Consider the following 17242-nt stretch of genomic DNA (forward strand, 5'->3'; position numbering starts at 1 on the left):
AAGAAGCAGGTATCTGTGTCTGAGTTCCAGTCTGGCACACTGTCTTAACTCATGATGAATGTTCTCAAAAGTCTGCTCATAGAGTAGATACACATCAATTTAAAAATTAATTGCAAGACTGCTGACAAAGAAAGCATTAAAAACACACTGAGGCATTAACATGTAATAACAGTGTGACTGAACTGCCAAAAGTCTGTTATTTGTTGGGATACTGTTGCAGACCTCATCCTAAACCTACTGTCATTATAGTGAAAAGATAAAGTTTTCACGAGATAAATCAGTATGTTAGGTGTGTATGAATCACTTCCTCCTCCAAATTTTAGTTGTTGTTGTTGTTGTTGTTGTGGTCTTCAGTCCTGAGACTGGTTTGATGCAGCTCTCCATGCTACTCTATCCTGTGCAAGCTTCTTCATCTCCCAGTACCTACTGCAACCTACATCCTTCTGAATCTGCTTAGTGTATTGATCTCTTGGTCTCCCTCTACGATTTTTACCCTCCACGCTGCCCTCCAATGCCAAATTTGTGATCCCTTGATGCCTCAAAACATGTCCTACCAACCGATCCCTTCTTCTAGTCAAGTTGTGCCACAAACTTCTCTTCTCCCCAATCCTATTCAACACCTCCTCATTAGTTACGTGATCTACCCACCTTATCTTCAGCATTCTTCTGTAGCACCACATTTCGAAAGCTTCTATTCTCTTCTTGTCCAAACTGGTTATCGTCCATGTTTCACTCCCATACATGGCCACACTCCATACAAATACTTTCAGAAACGACTTCCTGACACTTAAATCTATATTTGATGTTAACAAATTTCTCTTCTTCAGAAACGATTTCCTTGCCATTGCCAGTCTACATTTTATATCCTCTCTACTTCTACCATCATCAGTTATTTTACTCCCTAAATAGCAAAACTCCTTTACTACTTTAAGTGTCTCATTTCCTAATCTAATTCCCTCAGCATCACCCGATTTAATTTGACTACATTCCATTATCCTCGTTTTGCTTTTGTTGATGTTCATCTTATATCCTACTTTCAAGACACTGTCCATTCCGTTCAACTGCTCTTCCAAGTCCTTTGCTGTCTCTGACAGAATTACAATGTCATCGGCGAACCTCAAAGTTTTTACTTCTTCTCCATGAATTTTAATACCTACTCCGAATTTTTCTTTTGTTTCCTTTACTGCTTTACTTTAGTTGTTAGAGGAAGTGAAAACAGCTGAAGTAAAATATGTATCACCCTCCACTGGGTTTCAGATTACCATGTGAAGTGATCCACAGAACTACTGTCCAGTCTCTTTGACATCTATATGTTGTAGAACACGTTCTGGACTCAAACACAAGAATGACCTTCTCCATGCCAACCAGTATTGGTTCCACAAACATGCTAATTTGAAACCCAACTTGCATTTTTCTCCCACCAGGCCTACATACTAAAATCCATGGATGAAGGCAGGTAGATGTAGTATTTCTTGATTTCCGAAATGTCTTTGCGTTAGTACCGCACCTACACTTACTGCTGAAAATGTGATCATATGGGATTGCTAGTAAAATTTATGAAAGGGTTGAGGATTTATTGGTAGCATTGATGCAGCATGTTACCTTGAATGGAGAGTCACTAGTAGAAGTATTAGTAACTTCAGGTGTAGCTCACAAAAATGTGTTGATACCCATGTAGTACATTAATAACCTTGCAGAAAGTATTAAAAGTAACCTCAGAGTTTTAGCAGATGATTATCTATAATAACGTACTGTTTGAAATAAGTTGCACAAACATTCAATTAGATCAAGACATAAAAAAAAGAAAGAAAACATAGTAGCATATGACCACAATATCAGAGTGTCACAAATAGAATCTGCCATCTCGTATAGTATTTGGGAGATGGTAAAGCAAGTAATGGATTTGGGTTTCTGGAAGGATGCTGCGAAAATACAGACATTCTGCAATGGAGATTGTTTATAATACACTTGTGTGACCCTTCCTTGAACATTGCTCAAGTGTGTGGCCAGTTTAGCAAGTAGGACTAACAAGTAATATTGAACATATAACTAAGGAGAGTGAAAACAGGAGCCAACTAACCTGTGAAAACCTACTTACAAAGTATCAAGAACCAGTTTCAATTGACGAATCTAGAAATATACAACATTGCTCTACATATTACTCCTGTAGTGATTGGAAAGACAAGATTAGACTAGTTAAGGTACGCACAGAGGCTTTTAAATAATTAGTCTCCCTGCACTGTGTAACTGAATCGAATGGGAAGAAACCCAAATAACCAATACAATGAGAAGTACCCTCTGGCATGCATTTCAATGGTTTTCAGGCTATGTATGTCCATGTTGGAATGCCTAAAGTTTTATATTGAAGTTCATTAACCCCAAAACAGGAAAGAAGTGGAGCCGTAAGTAACAGAAGGACTGACCTATAGGTAGGAACTGGAAACCCTTGGGCAACACAGGGCAGTATGACGTCGTCGCCCACCTTGACCTGTTTGTTGACGTGCTTCTCGACAGTTATCCTGGGCTGCACACTTCCCTTCGGTTCTGCAAGAGAGAGAAAGAGAGGGGAGGGTTTTTACCGTTAGATGTATGCAGTTGTACGCACTAGAGCGGGGGATTCAGTGCACACCCACCTGTGATGATGATGCGTCCCGGATATGCACTGGCTCGCACCTCGCCAGTTAGCCGGTGCACACTGCGACATGAGTAGCTCTTGTAGCCGTCACTGGGCCCCGCGTTGAAGATGTAAAGGTCCCCGCTCTCCAAGACGGCATACTTTCCTCCTGAACACCACAAATTGTCTAATGGCGATTACTTTGTTTTTATATAATTCATTAACTACATTTGTTCAGAATTGTGCAAATGCTGTCAAAGGAAGCAGGAGTCTAAAGCAGATTAAAAGATACGGGCCCGTAATACACAAGGCTCTAAATACATAGAATACCGAAAAGTAGACAAGAAAGTATATCTGCTACTGTAAATTATAAAACTTGCCATATCGTACGCTAAAAGCGATAATTTAAGAAAAATATGAGAAATTGCAGTTGTCAACAATAGATGACGACCGCTTATAGAGCATTACGTGACGATAACTTACTGATGACGGAATTGCGTTTGAAAAAACGTCACTGCGATGTTCCCTGTACAAATATATCGGTACTATACGCATTATATACATCGGTACGTTCGCAGTGCCTGGTACAATGATACAGTCAACTGTGTGTGTCGTATTGTGTATTATATAGGGTTGGTAGCGGGCGGGAATATTCCATACCGTCCTGAAGTTACCCGACTTTCGATGATTCCTTAGCGCCCACAAAAGTGAGGAGTTCTATTCTACGTACTCGGGTGGTACAATGAAATAAATATGTAGCAAAAATGTAAATGTAACTCAACCACCACCGCGAACATTACTAAAGAAGCGCCAAAAGTTTGTGACTGAAATGACCTTTTATCAGTTTCAGATGCGCTCTTAGATCCCAACCTAATAACCACCTCGTAAATCACTACATAATGCGAAAGATTATGATGATTGTAAAAATCATTTACTCGCAGCAATGTAAGCTGCACTATTAGATGTCGTACCAACCTAACCCCACCTACAAGAGCGCCACAGATTTAAAAACCTCGTGCTACATATACAACGTAATAACGTCTGACTGCAAATCGAAGTTACTGAAATTTTCTTACGAAATTATATCACAACTCAAATTAAGTTTATACGTTTTCCGCAAGAGACGCTACATATGCGTTGATTTGAAACTACTTCGTTGGTTATCCGAAAGCGGCGCTACACAATCCTTGGTTATCATTGCTAGCTTATCGTCCATATGAACGAATGCCAGTTCAAATTTCAAAAGGACACTAACAGGCAATGAAGTATATTTCTGTTATTTTTTTCGGTTGTAAACATTTATGTTACACAGTTCTTGCATGGTTTTTGGGAGGGGTTGTGGCAAGAGGATATGGGAGTCTTTATATTTTATGAAGTAACAGCTTTTTCATGAGATGAGAAAACATTTTATTTTCCAAGCACAGATAAAAAACTAACAAGAATAAACAACTCGTAACCAAGCCGACTACGGCAAAGATAAATATCTATCAGCTGCAGCTTTCACCCGCTGTTTTTGGCGCAGTGGATAAATGACGTCGAAACGTGCACTTGATTTTTCTACCAGCTCTCGTGAAAACATCTGGTGCAGGCAATGGCTGCTCCTGTTCTGCACTTGCTGCTTCGTTGTCCTCTTCTGAAACCGAGGGCTCGGCGAGACTCTCTGCTGTTTCTTTGGCCTCCACGTTTGAGGGTGATTTTGCAGACCGAGGAAGGAGTGTACCCCCCTTCGGTGTAAGCAGGTTTAAGCCGCTCAATTGAGACTGTCTCTTCTTTACCATCCTTATCGATATGGAAGCTGTGGCTTCTTCTTGTGATTACCCTGTATGGTCCAGAGTAAGGCGAAACAAGCGGCGGGCGCACCGTATCATCCCTAAGCCACACGTGGGACGTTGCTTGCAGGTCTTTATGTACAAACACTCTCCGGTCTCCATGTCTGACAGGGTTAGTGGGTTTGATGTTTCTCATTCTAACGCTGACCTGTCTCGCGAATTGCGTGCATAGCTCAGGGGCGAACGGCTGTGTAGACGCTGGAACGATAAATTCTCCAGGAACACTCAATTGCTCGCCATAAACCAATTCTGCGGCCGTTCTCAATGCGAGTAGGACCAGCGGTAGTGCTTCAGGCCATGAAGTGGACCTACACATTAATGCAGCTTTGAGCGTGCGGTGTAGTCGTTCCAGCATTCCATTACTAGATGGATGATAGCTTGTGGTGCGTGGGTTCGGTCGATGAGCACTGCTGCTGGGAAGTATTATTGCATGTTCCTGGCTCACTGACGTCAGATTCCATCACACTACACGTTCTTGGGCCTCTATCCCGGCTGTAGTTGAATTCGGAACGTGCAGAAACTTCGGTTAAGGTGTTTGCGATGGTGTCTGCCTTTTTTGCTAAGACTTGCAATGGTAAGTCTGTTTTTGCTGCAATGACGGCACGGATGTTGGCAGGAAGTTTACGAAGCCATATTAGACGTAAAGACACTTCAGGTAGGAGTTCCGGGCCGGCTAATATACGTAAGGCTTTGAGTACTTGTGACGGAGTCTTGTCGCCCAAATCTTCGTATGCTAAATTTTTTTGTAGTCGCACATCTGGTGACAACGTATAATGCTGTATGAGAGCTTCCTTTAGCACAAAGTAATTTTGTTGCGACAAGGTTTCTTCTACTTGCTCTATCACTTCTAAATTTAAATGTGAAACCACTAAATTAAATTTGTCAATGTTGTTAGACACCCCACGCTGCCGAAATATGCATTCAGCCTGCGTAAACCAAAGCTGGGGGCGCGTCGGTCAGAACGCGGAAAGCTTAACATTTCCGTGTCGCGCATAGGTACTCCCATCTTTTGCGTTAACATCTGTCGTTCCGTTTTGTGGCGAATCAAAGGGCGTGGACCGCGATCCTTGGTCGAACAGACTGTAGTCTTCAAACTTGATTCCACTGCCCCATACTTTTGTCTCTGAATTCATTATTCTCGTCGGTATATACACTCCTGGAAATGGAAAAAAGAACACATTGACACCGGTGTGTCAGACCCACCATACTTGCTCCGGACACTGCGAGAGGGCTGTACAAGCAATGATCACACGCACGGCACAGCGGACACACCAGGAACCGCGGTGTTGGCCGTCGAATGGCGCTAGCTGCGCAGCATTTGTGCACCGCCGCCGTCAGTGTCAGCCAGTTTGCCGTGGCATACGGAGCTCCATCGCAGTCTTTAACACTGGTAGCATGCCGCGACAGCGTGGACGTGAACCGTATGTGCAGTTGACGGACTTTGAGCGAGGGCGTATAGTGGGCATGCGGGAGGCCGGGTGGACGTACCGCCGAATTGCTCAACACGTGGGGCGTGAGGGCTCCACAGTACATCGATGTTGTCGCCAGTGGTCGGCGGAAGGTGCACGTGCCCGTCGACCTGGGACCGGACCGCAGCGACGCACGGATGCACGCCAAGACCGTAGGATCCTACGCAGTGTCGTAGGGGACCGCACCGCCACTTCCCAGCAAATTAGGGACACTGTTGCTCCTGGGGTATCGGCGAGGACCATTCGCAACCGTCTCCATGAAGCTGGGCTACGGCCCCGCACACCGTTAGGCCGTCTTCCGCTCACGCCCCAACATCGTGCAGCCCGCCTCCAGTGGTGTCGCGACAGGCGTGAATGGAGGGACGAATGGAGACGTGTCGTCTTCAGCGATGAGAGTCGCTTCTGCCTTGGTGCCAATGATGGTCGTATGCGTGTTTGGCGCCGTGCAGGTGAGCGCCACAATCAGGACTGCATACGACCGAGGCACACAGGGCCAACACCCGGCATCATGGTGTGGGGAGCGATCTCCTACACTGGCCGTAAACCATTGGTGATCGTCGAGGGGACACTGAATAGTGCACGGTACATCCAAACCGTCATCGAACCCATCGTTCTACCATTCCTAGACCAGCAAGGGAACTTGATGTTCCAACAGGACAATGCACGTCCGCATGTATCCCGTGCCACCCAACGTGCTCTAGAAGGTGTAAGTCAACTACCCTGGCCAGCAAGATCTCCGGATCTGTCCCCCATTGAGCATGTTTGGGACTGGATGAAGCGTCGTCTCACGCGGTCTGCACGTCCAGCACGAATGCTGGTCCAACTAAGGCGCCAGGTGGAAATGGCATGGCAAGCCGTTCCACAGGACTACATCCAGCATCTCTACGATCGTCTCCATGGGAGAATAGCAGCCTGCATTGCTGCGAAAGGTGGATATACACTGTACTAGTGCCGACATTGTGCATGCTCTGTTGCCTGTGTCTATGTGCCTGTGGTTCTGTCAGTGTGATCATGTGATGTATCTGACCCCAGGAATGTGTCAATAAAGTTTCCCCTTCCTGGGACAATGAATTCACGGTGTTCTTATTTCAATTTCCAGGAGTGTATTTTTTCTTTATGCTTCTGCTACGATCACGTCGGGGTCACCACTATGGGAGCCTTTATATTTTATGAAGTAACAGCTTTTTCATGAGATGAGAAAACATTTTATTTTCCAAGCACAGATAAAAAACTAACAAGAATAAACAACTGGTAACCAAGCCGACTACGGCAAAGATAAATATCTATCAGCTGCAGCTTTCACCCGCTGTTTTTGGCGCAGTGGATAAATGACGTCGCCACAAGGAAAAAGTAGAGTTCCACACAGCAAATAACGTCGCGGAAAGAGAAGCTTCGTGGAACTCACCAGAGACTACATGTGACACGTCTTCCGGAAGACGGAAACCGAATTTCGGAAACTGTTTTTTCGCTGTCGTGTTTACATATCAAGGCCTCAAGCGGATTTTCTAGCCGAGTTAAATATGGCGGCTGGAAAACAGCGGACACAGTTTCTGATTCAGTCAACAGAATTGTTAGTTCTCTTCACTTAAATATTAGAGGTAAACAATATCATGCTCAGTCTAATATTTCTGCTTCTCCTCCACTGCACAATAAGTCCATATTAACCGAATATTCTGAAAACAAGACGTAACTTGACAATCCAAGCACGTTTCAAAACCGGGTGCGTTTACTTTGGTAGCGAAAATCGATTGCGGAATTGAAAAACCGGCAACTAGAAGTCTATTTTCAGAATCGATTTTGAAGCGTTTGCATAACCACACAGAAGCGGTATTGGGTTCAAATGGCTCTGAGCACTATGGGACTCAACTGCTGAGGTCATTAGTCCCCTAGAACTTAGAACTAGTTAAACGTAACTAACCTAAGGACATCACAAACATCGATGCCCGAGGCAGGATTCGAACCTGCGACCGTAGCGGTCTTGCGGTTCCAGACTGCAGCGCCTTTAACCGCACGGCCACTTCGGCCGGCGCGGTATTGGGAAATCGGTTTAAGAAATCCGATTTTGGGAACGCCATGTGAACGGAGTGACACATTACTAGACTGGCAATACCTTACAGTATCATTGGTGTCACTGCAGCGAGAACTTCGTGTGTGCTGCCACTTTACTATACTAAAGTGCTTGTGAACACATATTTGTATCTGGATAAACCAGACGTTTGAAACAGGAATTAAGTCTTATAACTACGCCATCTTTAGTGTTTTGACGTAATGATGAATAAATGCGTTTTGTTTGGATGTAATTTTTCGTACAGCAGACAGAAGCTATTAGGAAAGGAACATGTCTCAATACATAAGTAAGTAGAAACATGTATATTTGCTTTTGTACCATATGTAAGCCTATATAATTACATTACAGTTTGTCTTGTCTGAAGCACCACCAGCTTTTAAGTAGTTTATGGATGTTTTAAGGATTTAAACAAATCTGCTATTAACACACTTAGGTTAATGGTGTGTGTTTGACAAATGGCTTGGTCATCTTGCTGTTTGAACGATATTATTGTTTTTTATGTCGTAGCTCCTCTTCTACTTGAACCATGGACCTTGCCGTTGGTGGGGAGGCTTGCGTGCCTCAGCGATACAGATGGCCGTACCGCAGGTGCAACCACAACGGAGGGGTATCTGTTGAGAGGCCAGACAAACATGTGGTTCCTGAAGAGGGGCAGCAGCCTTTTCAGTAGTTGCAGGGGCAACAGTCTGGATGATTGACTGATCTGGCCTTGTAACATTAACCAAAACGGCCTTGCTGTGCTGGTACTGCGAACGGCTGAAAGCAAGGGGAAACTACAGCCGTAATTTTTCCCGAGGACATGCAGCTCTACTGTATGATTAAATGATGATGGCGTCCTCTTGGGTAAAATATTCCGGAGGTAAAATAGTCCCCCATTCGGATCTCCGGGCGGGGACTACTCAAGAGGACGTCGTTATCAGGAGAAAGAAAACTGGCGTTCTACGGATCGGAGCGTGGAATGTCAGATCACTTAATCGGGCAGGTAGGTTAGAAAATTTAAAAAGGGAAATGGATAGGTTAAAGTTAGATATAGTGGGAATTAGTGAAGTTCGGTGGCAGGAGGAACAAGACTTTTGGTCAGGTGATTACAGGGTTATAAATACAAAATCAAATAGGGGTAATGCAGGAGTAGGTTTAATAATGAATAAAAAAATAGGAGTGCGGGTTAGCTACTACAAACAGCATAGTGAACGCATTATTGTGGCCAAGATAGACACAAAGCCCATGCCTACTACACTAGTACAAGTTTATATGCCAACTAGCTCTGCAGATGATGAAGAAATAGATGAAATGTATGACGAGATAAAAGAAATTATTCAGGTAGTGAAGGGAGACGAAAATTTAATAGTCATGGGTGACTGGAATTCGTCAGTAGGAAAAGGGAGAGAAGGAAACATAGTAGGTGAATATGGATTGGGGGGAAGGAATGAAAGAGGAAGCCGCCTTGTAGAATTTTGCACAGAGCATAACTTAATCATAGCTAACACTTGGTTCAAGAATCATGAAAGGAGGCTGTATACATGGAAGAAGCCAGGAGATACTGACAGGTTTCAGATAGATTATATAATGGTAAGACAGAGATTTAGGAACCAGGTTTTAAATTGTAAGACATTTCCTGGGGCAGATGTGGATTCTGACCACAATCTATTGGTTATGAACTGCAGATTGAAACTGAAGAAACTGCAAAAAGGTGGGAATTTAAGGAGATGGGACCTGGATAAACTGAAAGAACCAGAGGTTGTAGAGAGTTTCAGGGAGAGCATAAGGGAACAATTGACAGGAATGGGGGAAAGAAATACAGTAGAAGAAGAATGGGTAGCTCTGAGGGATGAAGTGGTGAAGGCAGCAGACGATCAAGTAGGTAAAAAGACGAGGGCTAATAGAAATCCTTGGGTAACAGAAGAAATATTGAATTTAATTGATGAAAGGAGAAAATATAAAAATGCAGTAAATGAAGCAGGCAAAAAGGAATACAAACGTCTCAAAAATGAGATCGACAGGAAGTGCAAAATGGCTAAGCAGGGATGGCTAGAGGACAAATGTAAGGATGTAGAGGCTTGTCTCACTAGGGGTAAGATAGATACTGCCTACAGGAAAATTAAAGAGACCTTTGGAGAGAAGAGAACCACTTCTATGAATATCAAGAGCTCAGATGGAAACCCAGTTCTAAGCAAAGAAGGGAAGGTAGAAAGGTGGAAGGAGTATATAGAGGGTTTATACAAGGGAGATGTACTTGAGGACAATATTATGGAAATGGAAGAGGATGTAGATGAAGACGAAATGGGAGATAAGATACTGCGTGCAGAGTTTGACAGAGCACTGAAAGACCTGAGTCGAAACAAGGCCCCGGGAGTAGACAACATTCCACTAGAACTACTGATGGCCTCGGGAGAGCCAGTCATGACAAAACTCTACCATCTGGTGAGCACGATGTATGAGACAGGCGAAATACCCTCAGACTTCAAGAAGAATATAATAATTCCAATCCCAAAGAAAGCAGGTGTTGACAGATGTGAAAATTACCGAACTATCAGTTTAATAAGTCACAGCTGCAAAATACTAACGCGAATTCTTTACAGACGAATGGAAAAACTGGTAGAAGCTGACCTCGGGGAAGATCAGTTTGGATTCCGTAGGAATGTTGGAACACGTGAGGCAATACTGACCTTACGACTTATCTTGGAAGAAAGATTAAGAAAAGGCAAACCTACGTTTCTAGCATTTGTAGACTTAGAGAAAGCTTTTGACAATGTTGACTGGAATACTCTCTTTCAAATTCTGAAGGTGGCAGGGGTAAAATACAGGGAGCGAAAGGCTATTTACAATTTGTACAGAAACCAGATGGCAGTTATAAGAGTCGAGGGGCATGAAAGGGAAGCAGTGGTTGGGAAAGGAGTGAGACAGGGTTGTAGCCTCTCCCCGATGTTATTCAATCTGTATATTGAGCAAGCAGTAAAGGAAACAAAAGAAAAATTCGGAGTAGGTATTAAAATTCATGGAGAAGAAGTAAAAACTTTGAGGTTCGCCGATGACATTGTAATTCTGTCAGAGACAGCAAAGGACTTGGAAGAGCAGTTGAACGGAATGGACTGTGTCTTGACAGGAGGATATAAGATGAACATCAACAAAAGCAAAACGAGGATAATGGAATGTAGTCAAATTAAGTCGGGTGATGCTGAGGGAATTAGATTAGGAAATGAGACACTTAAAGTAGTAAAGGAGTTTTGCTATTTAGGGAGTAAAATAACCGATGATGGTCGAAGTAGAGAGGATATAAAATGTAGACTGGCAATGGCAAAGAAATCGTTTCTGAAGAAGAGAAATTTGTTAACATCGAGTATAGATTTAGGTGTCAGGAAGTCGTTTCTGAAAGTATTTGTATGGAGTGTAGCCATGTATGGAAGTGAGACATGGACGATAACTAGTTTGGACAAGAAGAGAATAGAAGCTTTCGAAATGTGGTGCTACAGAAGAATGCTGAAGATAAGGTGGGTAGATCACGTAACTAATGAGGAAGTATTGAATAGGATTGGAGAGAAGAGAAGTTTGTGGCACAACTTGACTAGAAGAAGGGATCGGTTGGTAGGACATGTTTTGAGGCATCAAGGGATCACAAATTTAGCATTGGAGGGCAGCGTGGAGGGTAAAAATCGTAGAGGGAGACCAAGAGATCAATACACTAAGCAGATTCAGAAGGATGTAGGTTGCAGTAGGTACTGGGAGAGGAAGAAGCTTGCACAGGATAGAGTAGCATGGAGAGCTGCATCAAACCAGTCTCAGGACTGAAGACCACAACAACAACATGTCGTAGCTATTACGATATTTCAGATTTCCAGAAAGGGAAGATATAAGGGATGCCTGGATAAAAGCAGTTCACAGGAAGAACTGGACACCTATAAGTGCTTCATATGTCTGTTCCCAGCACTTACGTGAAGACGACGTGGACCCAATTCGTCAGACAAGCAGATTTCGGGAAGGAGTTGTTCCATCAGCATTCCCTTCATATCCATCATATTATCAGAAACTGCCACCTCAAGGACCTGTTCGTTAAAGCGCCGGCGATGAAACTTTACGAGTGTGTTCTAACAGTTCATCGTCAAGTTGTGATGAGCCTGACATAGCAGATGATTAGCATCACACAGCAGATCTGTCACCACACAAAAAGAAACTAATGGAAGAGTTGAGAGAAAAAAATCTTAGAGTTAGTGAATGCAAAGAAAGAAATTAAAGTGTTACAGCAGAAGGTTAGGCAAAATGAGAAGAGAGGATAGACAGACAGGGAAATTATTGACGTGGCTGCATGGTTAGAGGTGCCCTGTCACAGACTATGTGGCTCCTCCTGCCAGAGGTTCGAGTCCTCCGTCGGGCATGGGTGTGTCTGGTGTTCTTAGCATGAGTTGGTTTCAATTAGTTTAAGTAGTGTGTAAGTCCAGGGACCGATGACCTCAGTAATTTGGTCCCTTAGGAATTTAGTCACATTTGTACATTCACATACATTTTTGATGTTCTTCTCGAAGACAAGATCATTAATGAAAACGGTGCTGAAATGTTATAAAATTCGTTACCTTCAGATGATTGTTGTTTTTTCTGAAAACCAGTACAGAACACATGTAAGAAAACTTGGTGTAAAGTATGAAGATGATCTGAGATAATTTACCTTAACTTTGCAATACCTGTCTACCAAAGCATGTGAATCTGTTTGGCTGAAATTTGATAATGGTTTATCATGTCCCAGAAGAATAAGACAATGGTACATGAAAGTAAATTGTGAAACAGGTTTTAGCCAGCAATGTTTTAAGGCAATTGCGGAGGGAGTAAAAGAGTCTAATCAGAAAGGTATAGTGCCAATAGTAGGTCTTAGTGTGGATGATATGTGTTTAAAGGAACATACAGATTATCCTAATAATAAGATTATTGGTTATGCTAACCTTGGGACTGAGAGCAACAATGACTGTTTGCCAGCTGCCAAAATGGCTTGCATATTTATGAGGACAGCTGGAAAACTCCTTGTGGATATTTGTTCATTGATGCATTGTCTGGAGAGGAAAGGTCCACTGTAGTAACATCTTGCATTGAAAAACTGGATGATATTGGTGTCAGTGTGGGTCAAGTTGCAACCTTACCATGTCAAAATGTTTGGGTGCAGATCTGTGTGACGAAAATAAGTTCACTATACTCTTTCCACACCCCTCATCACCCCCCTCTTCTGTTGCTGTACTTCGTGATGCATGCCATATGATTAAACTGGTACGAAACTTGTCTAGTGTAAAAGAAGGTAATTTATATGGCCAATCGAGAAATTAAATGGTCATATTTACAATCACTTTTCGACTTTCAGAGTGCTGAAGGCGTGCATCTGGCAAATAAATTACGTGGCAAATATATTCTTTGGTTTAAAAATAAAATGCAGGTACGATTTTCTGGCTGGACAGTAAGTAATTCTGTAGCTGAGGGTCTACAGTTCTATGATAAGCATTTGGATTAAAAGAATTTGCAGGTTGTGATAAAACTATAAAGTTCATTACTATTACTGACGAAAGTATTGATCTGCTTAATTCATCAAGTAAATCTGGCAGAGGTTAGAAAGCACTAAGTACTGTTGAAAATGCACCTTTCCGGCAGCACTTCATTCACTGTATGCTGACAAGGAGTATAAATTACAAATTATAAATAGCAACAGGAAAGTAGAATTCTTAGGATTTAAAGTTAATTTACTGTGTTTTCATGCTTTATTTAATTTCCATGTTAGAAGATGCGAACTAAAGTATTTGTCAACATACAGACTAAGCCAGAATCACCTGTAACTGTTCTTTGGGTGAATGAGACAGCATGGTAGCTGAAATGTAAACTCTATGTGCTTACGATTTATGTCTGCATTTAAGAGACTAGTCACAAGAAATCAAATAAAGTGCAAGAAAACAGGGAACTGTCTGTCACAAGATAATGTAAGCATTCTGTTTGTAAGCAGCTTTCATGAACTACAGACCTCCTAAATTGTAGAAAAGCAACACAACTCTAGTGCTGTACGTGTTCCTGATCATGATTACTGCTCAGTTAATGCTACATTGTCCCTGTTATCTAAAAATATCATTGAGTACAGTGCAGATTTTGTGGTCAAGAGAATTATTAACATTTTGAAATGTAATGATTGTATTAATGCAGTTGTGCAGACAAATGTGCCTTATGGTTTTCTGTCCTTAGAGAACAAGAGGAGTTTCTTGATCCCCTCGTGAGATGTAGTGAAGGTCTACCAGATGGCAGAGCTTGTTACTAGAGAAACTAATACAAATTTGCACAGGGTTCTGTCAGTATACCATGTCAAGTTGCAACACAAGCCTATGACCTGAAACTGTTTTCTTCTCTAAACTCTCATGCTTTAAATTTAAATCCCTTGGATACACATATCTGCAGATTAATTAAGGCAATATCTGAACGTTATCTGAAGGTTTGCATTGCCCATGTAACCAAAGGTATGAATAACAGCAAAGCGATCGAAGAGATGTATAAAACAAACTGCCCATTTTCAGGCATTTGTAAAATTAATGTAACTTGTCCATTTTTTGTATACTTTTATTATTTTGATGTTAAATGAATGAAAGTGAAAAAAGTTTCCTTTATGTTTTTCATAGTAGTGGCAAAATGATAATTCCATATGAGTTTAATATACAGTTACGAGCTACCATGCATGTAGGGCTTTTTTTCATTAACATGATTCTCGTTTTGAGGAGCTTCAGCTAATTTTTCAGATGGTGTGCTCATTATAGCAGAATTTTTGGAAGTGAGATATAACATTTGACATTAATAATTCCGTTTGTATAGCTGTTTCTATGAAGAATGTGCTGTAAATGTGGGTGCACAATTTTAACTCATCTTCAGAATTTATTAAAACCATCTGATGCAGTTAACAAGCCCAACAATGAACGAAATGTCAGTATGATTTAGGTTCAATAGTAGCAACAGTAGTATTAGTAGTCAATCTTCATTGTACATTCATCGCCATGAAAGTTTAAAAAAAACGTAAGTACAAAAATAACTGCGCTATTCTTTATTATTAATTCTATTCTGATCATACAGTAATGAGTTGTGTTCCTTCAGTGATGTTCCTGAATTTATTGATCTATTACTAATTTCGATCAACTTCAGCTTTTCTTCAAACAGTACGCTCACTGTAAAAGCGCTCCTGTTCTTACGAAAACTGTAGTCTCTTTTAAACGAGTTAGTATGTAACTTGACGGTCTCATAACACGATTCTACGAAATGTGTGTTAAATTCAAATAGTACGCAAATATTAGCTCAATTGAAGAACTTGTTTGGACAACCTCGTAAAGCTTAAAATGTCATTTCGCTTCAGAAAATCGTTGTAGTACTATACACAAAACTCTTCCACGTTTGATGAGGTAAGATGGCGGCCTCAGGATTCAGTAACAGCTGCATCTTTGCCAGTCTAGTAATGTATGTCTGTGGAACACACTAGCTCCGCTACTCACATTCACTGCAGCCATAAGAACTAAGATTCGTACCGTGCCTCTTTGAAACTAAATGTTACACTTCAAAGGTTGCATCTGCATCAGCACTTACTGCAGCACCAAATAATCTGAAAAAAGCATGGCGAAACGAAACGCAGCACACACCAACAGCTGTAACACTGCTACTCCACTATGGTATTGTCTAGAGATCAATAGTATTATCAGACTGTGACGCTGGCCAGACTGGAGGCAAAACGAAGTCTCAGGGCGGGTTTACATTGAATTTGAGACGTGTTTGGCAACAATATTCGCAATGTTGTTTGCAACATCTACAACATTATCGATGTTTGCAACATGTTACGAACACAGAAGCTGCTATTAAAAGCACAAACAAAGTTGACACTCGGCACGCTGACTGATGGGAACGGCTATACATGGGAAATGCCTTTGCAGTCGCTCCCATCAACCACCGCACCGAGTGTCAACTTTCTTTGCGCGTTTAATACCTGTGACTGTGTTGGTAAAACTCATAGGAAACATTATTTCTGACCTGTTACTGCTAAATGGCACTCAATGGCACTAATGTCTGTTACGTATAGACAGTTTTTTAACTGTTCGTTCTCGAAGACACTACACAGAGGCGACAGATCACATGCTATGTAGCTGCAATCGGTGACTCGCCTCGAACCCACCACATATCAGCAACAAAGCAAACTATTATTATGAACGCAACTCTGTCAAGAAGTTCGGTCATGGAAAATGAACTACTGTGTTTAGCAGAGCTGCAACTGATATTCGCAAAATAAATAAATAAAATGGGAATTGTTGATTAGATTAGATTAGATTAATACTAGTTCCATGGATCATGAATACGATATTTCGCAATGATGTGGAACGAGTCAAATTTTCCAATACATGACATAATTAAGTTAATTTAACAACATACTTAAGTTAATATAACAACTTTATTTTTTGTGTTTTTTATTTATTAATTTTTATTTTTTAAATATTTTTTGTTTTTTTTCTTAATTTATATCTAAAAATTCCTCTATGGAGTAGAAGGAGTTGTCATTCAGAAATTCTTTTAATTTCTTCTTAAATACTTGTTGGTTATCTGTCAGACTTTTGATACTATTTGGTAAGTGACCAAAGACTTTAGTGCCAGTATAATTCACCCCTTTCTGTGCCAAAGTTAGATTTAATCTTGAATAGTGAAGATCATCCTTTCTCCTAGTATTGTAGTTATGCACACTGCTATTACTTTTGAATTGGGTTTGGTTGTTAATAACAAATTTCATAAGAGAGTATATATACTGAGAAGCTACTGTGAATATCCCTAGATCCTTAAATAAATGTCTGCAGGATGATCTTGGGTGGACTCCAGCTATTATTCTGATTACACGCTTTTGTGCAATAAATACTTTATTCCTCAGTGATGAATTACCCCAAAATACGATGCCATATGAAAGCAATGAGTGAAAATAGGCGTAGTAAGCTAATTTACTAAGATGTTTATCACCAAAATTTGCAATGACCCTTATTGCATAAGTAGCTGAACTCAAACGTTTCAGCAGATCATCAATGTGTTTCTTCCAATTTAATCTCTCATCAATGGACACACCTAAAAATTTGGAATATTCTACCTTAGCTATATGCTTCTGATTAAGGTCTATATTTATTAATGGCGTCATACCATTCACTGTACGGGACTGTATGTACTGTGTCTTATCAAAATTCAGTGGGAGTCCATTTACAAGGAACCACTTAGCAATTTTCTGAAAGACAGTATTGACAAT

The 17242-nt window shown here is 41.3% G+C and overlaps 1 protein-coding gene across 1 annotated transcript in view; it reads right to left on the reverse strand.

Moving 5' to 3' along the window:
* The window catches only part of LOC126263571 (Down syndrome cell adhesion molecule-like protein Dscam2), a 371182-nt gene that overhangs the window by 261800 nt on the left and 92140 nt on the right, over positions 1-17242 (reverse strand). Inside the window, exons 4-5 of the mRNA XM_049960663.1 lie at positions 2634-2783; positions 2424-2544 (exon numbers count right to left, since the gene is read on the reverse strand). Coding sequence (XP_049816620.1) covers positions 2424-2544; positions 2634-2783 — 271 coding nt within the window. The remainder of the gene's footprint in view (positions 1-2423; positions 2545-2633; positions 2784-17242) is intronic.

The sequence above is a fragment of the Schistocerca nitens genome, chromosome 6 (genome assembly GCF_023898315.1).
Source record: "Schistocerca nitens isolate TAMUIC-IGC-003100 chromosome 6, iqSchNite1.1, whole genome shotgun sequence".
In the NCBI taxonomy this organism is placed as follows: domain Eukaryota; kingdom Metazoa; phylum Arthropoda; class Insecta; order Orthoptera; family Acrididae; genus Schistocerca; species Schistocerca nitens.